The 8,968-nt window shown below is 51.8% G+C and overlaps 1 protein-coding gene across 2 annotated transcripts in view; it reads left to right on the top strand.

The window, feature by feature from the left end:
• Positions 1-896: 896 nt before the first annotated feature.
• SCARA5 (scavenger receptor class A member 5) overlaps positions 897-8,968 on the top strand; it is a 126,940-nt gene continuing 118,868 nt past the window's right edge. For both annotated transcript variants that reach the window (XM_047856944.1, XM_047856943.1), the window contains exons 1-2: positions 897-1,283; positions 5,854-5,971. In XM_047856944.1, coding sequence (XP_047712900.1) covers positions 5,860-5,971 — 112 coding nt within the window. In that variant the 5' untranslated portion in view covers positions 897-1,283; positions 5,854-5,859. The remainder of the gene's footprint in view (positions 1,284-5,853; positions 5,972-8,968) is intronic.

Genomic DNA, 8,968 nt, shown 5'->3' with positions numbered 1-8,968 from the left:
GTGGGGCTCAAACTCACGAACCGGGAGATCATGACCTGAGCTGAAGTTGGACATTTAACCGACTGAGCCACTCAGGCGTCCCGAGACTGAATTTTTAACCAATACATGGGGATGTATTCATGAACATTACCTTCAGAGCTCTATCCTCAGAGCAGGGGTGGGGGGGGGGGTGTACTTGTAAATGGAGAGGTCAGCCATGGCTCAAACTATTTTTGGAATGTCTCTGATGCCTTTCCCCATCACCACCCCAATCTGAATATAATTACTCTCTTAACATTTTGGCAAGATCGCCTTTTTAAAAATGTTTTAGGTCGCACTTAGGTTGACAGTTATTTGTGCCTGAGTGCACCTCTCATCCTGGATTGCAACCCCCTTGAGGACAGGGAGCCCGTCTTACTCATTCTTGTGTCCCCTGGACCTTATGCAATGTCAATGCTCCATAAATGCTGGCTTTGTTACAGGGGTGCATTGAGACTGTCTTTGGAAAGTTCCTTCAGCGGTCACAGAACACTCTTCTGAATATCTCCAGTGTGGCTAATCTGTGTCCTCTGGGAGTGGATGTGACTTCAGAAAAACACGTAAATTAATTCTAAGCCAAGTTTGGTGAATGAATTGAGCAATGCCAATTCTGTCCTATAAATAAGTTCCTCAGACTGGTTTCTGGTGTGGCTCATGAGCCAGGTCTAGCTTCCATTCCTGTAGAAGCTTTCCAAAAATTATTTTGAGCAGGGTTTTAGGTTAGGTGTGCGGTGTCCCAAGACAAGGCTGATGTCACTGCTCTGGACTAATGGGGAGAACCGGGAGGCTGTAATGCTGAGATTGGCCACCAGAGGGGGGACGAGTTCCAGACCCCAGGGGAGCTTCGGCAATTGCTCCAAGAACTTTATAAAGACTGGCCGCCAGAGCAGCTGCAGTTCACATCTCCTTCAGTATCTAGCAGAGCTGCGGGTGCCTTCACAGAACATCTCCCGAGCGCTGCCTGTGGCTGACTGAGGCGAGACACCAGGACAGGGACTCCCCAGCCACAGGCCCTGAATCAGGCACAAGGTTGAGTGCTGCCTCCTGAACCTGAGCCTCCCAGAGAAGGGACCCCTGAGACAAGTCACTGAGCACCGGGGCAGCCTCCTTCTATGACTCCGTCTGGCTTTGGCTGGCTGTGGGGACAAGATCTGCGGGACTGCCTGGGTCTCCGTGCGGTGACAGCAGCCAGCCCATCGGCCACCATGGCGAATGCCGGAAACTGAGGAGACGGGCTCTTCTGTGGCCTCACTGGGGGCACTCAGGTGAGTCTTGGCACTAACTTTGTCCTGGCACCTGAGCACAGCGTCCCAACGGCAGCTGGGGGACACGGATGCGGCAGAGGGAGCAGGGCTCTGCCTTTGGGCATCTCGGATGCGGAGCACGGAGTTGCAGCACCAGCTGGGAAGGGCCTCCACGCTGTGGGCCCGCGGGGGTCCGCTGGCGTGAGCCCGCGTTTGGGGAAGCTTTTGCCTTCATGGCCACTCTACCTGGCTCATGCCGCAGCTCAAGAGCCTATTCTGGGAGCAGATGGCACAGGTGACTGTCCCTCTACACGTGTGAAGTGCATGTGCGTGGGCACATGCATCCAATGGTGGGATGAACGAAGGGAGAGCTTGTCTATAAAACATCTGCACCTTTCCAGCTTTTTAAAAACTGTATTAAAAAAATTTTTTAGGGGCGCCTGGGTGGCTCAGTCGGTTGGGCGGCCGACTTCGGCTCAGGTCATGATCTCGTGGTCCGTGAGTTCGAGCCCCTCGTCGGGCTCTGTGCTGTCAGCACAGAGCCTGGAGCCTGTTTCAGATTCTGTGTCTCCCTCTCTCTCTGACCCTCCCCTGTTCATGCTCTGTCTCTCTCTGTCTCAAAAATAAATAAACGTTAAAAAAATATTTAAAAAAATTTTTTTTAAGTTTATTTATTTTTGAGAGAGAGAGAGAGACAGAGCACAAGCAGGGGAGGGGCAGAGAGAGAGAGGGAGGCACAGAATCTGAAGCGGGCTCCAAGCAGCCTGCCTGCGGGGCTTGAACTCACACACCAACTCACACACCACAAGATCACGATCTGAGCCAAAGTCTGATGTTTAACCCAATGAGCCGGCCAGGTGCCCCTGCACCTTTCCAGCTTCGGGTTATGATTTAGGTTAACTAAGTACAGTTAGAGGACAGGATCGTATTCATGGGTTTTTTTTTTACTTGGTTTTGATGAGTTTAAAGCTGTATGATTCAAGGAGGAGATGTGAACTCTGCAGAGTTAGATGCCGGGACCCAGGGACACTGTATTTGCAGCCACAAGTGAAGCTTATGCCACTTGCAGAAGCAGCAAGAATTAATTGAGTCCTTCTGCTGCCCAGAGAGTGACTTGAGAGTAAGGGTCCGGATTTCATATTCACGATTGCTTACTGCAAAGGGGATCCAAAAGAGCATTATTCCCGAGCCTGGCCAGGCAGGAGGGAAGTCTCAGGAACCTGAAGATGCCCCCCACCCCTATCTAACTGCTTGGAGGGATCAGAAGATGCCGGGGGTGGGGGTGGTTTCTCACCAGACTCCACCACCGACTCCCTGTGCGCCCTTGCTCAGAAAGCCCTCCGTGTGCACCATCCCCCCCCCCCCACCCCACCCCCGCCCCGGCCTGAAATAACTGAGTGGCTGGTGGATGTGCTTCTCCCCTTCACAGAGGTGATGGCCTGAGGCTGAACAAGCTCAGCTGATTGGGCCAGGTTCCTGAGGAGTAGGAAGTGGCTCCAGGATAGAACCCTGTGTCCTCTGAGCTCCCCACCCCCCACAGGCCTGTATGGAGCTGCCTGGTTGGAGCTAGGGGTGTCTGAGTGCTTCAGCTCTAACATGTAGCATCCTAACATGTAGCTCTAACATCCCTAAGAGGCTGGTGAGATTTCCTGTCCCTGGGAGAGGAAGGCCCCACTCTTGGACTTGAAACAGGCTCCTTGGGCTTTATCCACATGCCACTTTGGTGTCCACACCCTGCCCATATTTCCATGGTCCCGGTCCCCTCCCTGCTAGCTCTTATAGCCTCTCCTTGGTCCCAGGGCCTCCACTGACCCTCTGCGCTCCCTGGTCTGGGACCCTAAAGGTGGCTGCCAAAAGGGATGGATACATGCTTCCTGGACTAAGCAGCCTTGTCGCTGGGTCAGTGCCCTGGGTGGGAAGCCTTTGCCTGGTGCCTCACCCTCCTCTGACATCATTGGTTCTTGCCTCTTTGGCAAGATTGCCCAGATTGGCTTATCTTTAAAATGGGAACAACCGACTGATACTACCTTCCCCGCTGTGGTCCTGGTGGGGCAGAGAAATCCCAGATGGCAAATGGTCTGTAACTCATGGGTGTGTGTGCACGCAAGGGATGTCTGTCATCTCTATGGTCACCACAGTTGGCAGTGAGTTGCACCTTGCTCGAGAGCACAAACTTGGCCCCCAAGGCTCTGAGACCAAATGACCAAAGGGTGCAAATTCCTGCCCCCTTTTCCCAAGAAAGAAAAATAGCTCAAAATAAAACCTGGGGCAGACAGAACATTCTTAGGTTTCATTCCCAAGTAACAAACATTAGCAAAGCTGGCTGAGCGTTTCCAATCTCATCTCACTCACATCTGGCCTCTGCTCTGCCCCAGCCCCTCTTCTCAACAGGCTCCCCAGGGCTTCTGCTCCATCAGCCCAGGGCTGTGGAGGGGAGAGAGGAGGGGCCGCCCTATAGACACATTCCAGATAACAAGCCATGCATTCCAGCTCTGGTCCAGGAGCTGATCGGCAGAGGGGAAGGTGGAAATGAAGACAGGGCTAACCTGGCCCAAGCTCATCTCCACACCCCCACTGCCAGCATGGCAGTGCCCCATCAAGCTCTGTGTGATCTCTGGGCAGCAGCGCCTGTTGCCTTTGGCAGAGAGAGGATTATCGCTTGCAGAAGAGACACTGGCCTCCTGCTTTGCAGCTCCCCAGGATCGAGGCCAGTAGGAGGGGTGCTGCACTTAGCACTAATGAAACAAGGGAGGGTCCCCTGCAGCTTAGCAGCGGTGGCGTTGCTCGGGGGCCCCACCTAGAGGTCCATGGTGGGTGGAGGACTTGGATGGAGCATGGGTGTTGGGAGCTAGCAAACCGGACATGACTGCAGCACAGAGAAGCTGGGTGGGAGCGGTTTAGGGGCTCCCCGGGGCAGGGAGAAGAGATCCTGGCAGAGCTGTGGGCTCCCCTCTCCCGCAGGCTGGAAGAAAGGCCCACAGAGACCGTGAACACCCTGACTATGCGTGCTTGCATGCATGTGTGTGCAGGGCATGCCTGTGTGCAGGGCATGTGGTACCTCATTACTAGAAGAAATAAGAATGGAAGCCCCTGTCCATCCTTCCAGGCCATCAGAAGGACAGTTGTATGGAACCTGGTCAGTTCTGACCTCTTCTCAGCCCTGAAGTCAGAGGTCTCTGGAGACATAGGTCAAGCCATGAAAGTAAGGGGGTTATGTTTTGCTCTGCCTGCCAGAGCGGTTCAGCTAGGCTCCTCTTTCATTATCCCTATTTACTGAGACATGCTAACACCTCCTTCCCACTGTGCCTCGGAAGAGGAACTGATTGGCTGCTCCCTTCAGTCAGCAGTCACTGTTCCCAGCACCACCCGCCCCCCCACTCCCCCCTGCCCACCTGCCAGGCCCCCATCATCTCCTCCCAGGTGGTAAACCCCTGGCTATCTGGGCCTCAGGGTTGAGTTTGCTCCATGCCGGGCCTGGGACCCCTCCATCCTCCCCGGGTCTTTTATCTTCCAAAGAATTTGCTCTTTAAAAGTGGATTTTGGGGGGGTTCAATATCCAGATAGTCAAAAAGCATCAGGGCCAAAGGTCAAGCTACACTGATGGCTGGCAGGGAGCTGAAAGTAGAAAGTAATTTGTAAAATCACTGAGCATCTATATCAGAGAAAGAATACCAAGAAGTGGTCTGGCTCAAAAAGTAGATTCTTCCTATTACACAAAGAATGCAAACACATTGTAGAAAACCCAGAATATCCAGCAAACAAAAATAAGCACAAAATCCCCATGATCCCCACCAGAGTCTTCTGATTGTATGTCTTACCCGGAGCAACCCGGAACATCTCCAAATATAATCTTTCCGGTCACGTACTCGGGGATATGTGTATATATTACAAAATGGGATTGTCTTGTACACACTTATGTAAATGGCGCTGCTTTCCTTCAAATAGTATACCATTTTCCCAAGTACATGGGTACATTCCTGAAACACCATGGAGGAGACCCAAAGCCCCAGCAGGCCATGCAGACACCAGGCCCTCCCTGGTCTAAGGCTGCCCAGGTCTTAGTGTTTGGGGGACTCCGCTGAGGCCACCTACCCCTCGGGCTCGGGTGGGAGGTGAATCCTTGCCATGGCCTCACTGCACTCAGCCCCTTTGGAACATGCCTGCCCAGTTAGCACATTTCCAACACAGAGCAGGAGCCTAAAGATCCAGAGTCTCGGAAACCACTCCATTTGCCTCAGGAGGGTCGGCGCCTCCAGGCCCCACAAAGCACAGCCCTTGATGTCCCTCTGGCTCAGGGCTCTGGCCCCCACCAGGAGCTACTGAAAGGAAGGGACAGATCCCGTGATCAGAAAGGTCCAAAGGGCCTTGGCCTTCCCAAGTGCTGAGGAAGTTGGGAGGGGGCTCAGGATCCTGAGAACCTGGTAGATGGCATCCATCAAGGAGAGGCTCTCAGTGTTCAGGCTCGGGCCATGGGCATGTGTGCCTCGTTCTGTGCGTTTGTTTCTGGATCCACCTATAGTTTATTCTGTCTCTCCCCTGCCTCCTTTCTCCCTCTCCTCTCCCCTTGCTGTCTTTCCTGCTGCTGCTGCAGGTCAGGATGGAGAACAAAGCCATGTACCTGCACACTGTGAGCGACCGTGACACCGGCTCCATCTTTGAGGAACCCTTTGACGGCAGGAGCCTGTCCAAGTTGAACCTGTGTGAGGACGGTGAGTGCCCCTGGCTCGGTCTTGCGGTGCAAGCCCTGCCCTGCCTCCCCACCCAACCTTGGTATTTCCCCAGGGCAGTGGTAACCTCCTGTCGAATACTTCCTATGTGAACTTCACATTTTGAAATGTCGTATTCATGCATCTCAACAAATCTGAGTGACCTACAACATGCATATCTATCTCACAGATGAGCTAGTGGAGGCTGAGAAAGTATTAAGGATCCTACAGCTCATCAGGCATAGAGTTGTTCCAAAACCGAGTCTCCTGACTCCCAGGACAGGCCTTTCTGCCTCTCTGCCTTCCTCTCCTCTGAGTGAATGAGGCTGGGGTCAGGCAAAGGCGTCTGAACCAATGAGCCCAGACCCTCTCAGGTGAGGAGCCTCCAATCCATTTCCCGAAGCATTTGCGAGGAGAGAACATATCTCTTCAAGGTGCTTATCCTTCCCCTGGGTCTGAGACCCCAGCCCATGGCACAGGAAGGAGTTCTCTATCCCAGTGACCCAGAGGGCTCTGCACCTTTGGGAACTGGTTATTTGCTAAAACTGGGAATTCAACTGATGCTTCCTCCAAAGGAGCCCAGAGCACCTTGTCAACAGACTGAATCCTGTGTGTCCAGGCCAGAGCTTGACACTTAGTGGTTGCTTAATAAATGCTTGCTACGTGAGTGAATATACTCTGGTTTGCAGTGAGCATAGGCGAGGAGAGCATTGTCCCCACATCAAAGATGAGTAGAATGAAGTTTACCGAAGAGTCTCATAATGACTGATGGCCAATTAAGCAGAGACAGGCAGAAATTGAGTTCTGCAGACAAAAGGAACCAGTGGGATATATACATACGTAAAGAGATTTATTGTGAGGAATTGGCTTGCATGATTCTGGAGGCTGAAGTGTCCCACCATCTACGTCTTCAGGCTAGAGACCCAGGAAAGTGGGTGGTATAATTCAGTCTGAGTCAGAAGGCCCAAGAACCAGAGGAGCCAATGGTGTTTGAGGGCTGGAGAAGATGAGATGCTTTGTCCTAACTGTGCAGGCAGGCAGGAAGCAAAAAGCAAATTCCCTGCCTTTTGCTCTATTCAGGCCCTCAACTGACTAGATGAGGCCCCCTCCTACTGGGGAGGGCAATCTGCTTTACTGAGTCCACCAATTCAAATGCTGATCTCATCTAGAAACACCCAGAAATGATGTTCCACCTGGCACCCGTGACCAGTCAAGCTGACAGAAATTCACTACCATGCAGCCCTTTATTCAAGGCTTTTCTTAAGCGCTGTGTTTTCTCTCTACTCTGCTTAGCTGCCTTTGTCTCAAAATTACTCAAAAAGGGAAATGCCTCCCCCTCATACTCTAACCGTGTCTTTCCTCCCACAAGGTGCTGAATGCCAGGAGGGAAATTGGGCAACTCAGAGAGGCAGGGATTGGGGACAGTCTCCCCAGGGAGAAGAGCCAAGATGTGGGCTCCTGACCACTAACCTCCCTCACCCTGCCGTACTAACTTGCTCACCATTGTAGCTCTTCCTTTAAATTCCAGTCAACGAACATATTTCGAAGACCTGTGATGTGTCAAGCTACGGGTTGGGTGCCAAGGATGCTCCAAAGAGAAATTAAACCATCCTTGCCCTCAGAGCGCTGTGATCTCAGTGGAAGGGATCGGCTTGGGACAATTACACGTAACATAAAGCAGGCAAGAATACATGTGAGTTCGGTAGTCCCCTCTTATCCATGGTTTTGCGTTCCATGGTTTGTTACCTGCAGCAGGCTGTGGTCTGGAAACAGATGATCCTCCTTCTGACCTATTATCAGAAAGTCAGTCGGAGCCTAACACCACATTGCACTGCCTGGGTCATTCTTCTTGCTTCATCTCATCACAGAGCCATTGTATCACCTCACATCACAAAAAGGAGGGTGAGGACAGGACAGTAAGATGTTTTGAGAGAGAAAGAGACCACATTCACATAACTCATATTAGAATGCATTGTTATTTATCTAAATACAGTAAAACCTTGGATGGTGAGTAACTTATTCTGCACGTATTATGCAAGATGAGCATGCATGTCTAGTACATTTTAACTCTATAAACAAACTGTGTCTTGCAATACGAGTAGTATGTGATGCCGAATGTCACATGATCACACTGAGCCAATGGTTCTTGAAATTCGCTTTGATATACAAGTGCTTTGGATTACAAGCATGTTTCTGGAACAAATTATGCTCCCAAAGCAAGGTTTTTCTGTATATCTATTATTAGTTATTCTTGCTAATCTCTTACTGTGCCTAATGTATAAATTAAATTTTAGCCTGGTATGTATGTATAGGAAAAAAAGGTAGGACATGTAGGGTTCGTTACTACCCATGGTTTCAGGCATCCATGGAGGTCTGTGGACAAGCAGGCACAAATGTAATGAAGTCAGGAGAAGCCTTTCTGGAAAGGCTTTAAAGACTGAACACAATTTTGTCAGAGTAGGGTGGGAAAAGGCATCACCAGCTGGGTCACACCAAGCCAGGCCAGCGTTTCTGTTAGGTTACTGCCACCTGGGAGAGCCAGATCACTGGCCAGTGCTCAGCACTTCCCCATCAGCAAAGGTCAGGCTGGCTCTCGTGTTGTTGATCCTGTCCTCTCCCTACCAGCCCCTTGGGAAAGAGGACTGGCTTGGCAAGAAAGAACTGGAGTACAGCGCTGTGGGGGAGCCTGGAAGACCAGTAGAGCTGGCCTAGGGGGCTGATAAGGGAAGGAAAGGGCAGGGGCTACAGGGCAGGGAGAGGCCTGGGGTGAGAAGTATCACCAGGCCATCGCACCCTCTTCCCCCATCTTGCTCTCCCTTTTTCTGAACCCCAGACTTAAAAAGATCTTTTGGACCAGAAGGGCTGAAAATAACAGTAATCTCAGCCACTGTGCTTTCCAGGCCCCCCAGCTGTGTGGAGATGTGACCAGAGGACAGCTTTTGAGCCCTGCTCCAAGAGTCCTCAGGGGTCACCTGAGGCCTGGCACCCCATGAGGTGTGG

Source organism: Prionailurus viverrinus, chromosome B1, assembly GCF_022837055.1.
Source record: "Prionailurus viverrinus isolate Anna chromosome B1, UM_Priviv_1.0, whole genome shotgun sequence".
Taxonomy (NCBI): domain Eukaryota; kingdom Metazoa; phylum Chordata; class Mammalia; order Carnivora; family Felidae; genus Prionailurus; species Prionailurus viverrinus.
The sequence above is the reverse complement of the archived record's forward strand: the minus strand, read 5'-3'. Positions and strand labels throughout refer to the sequence as shown.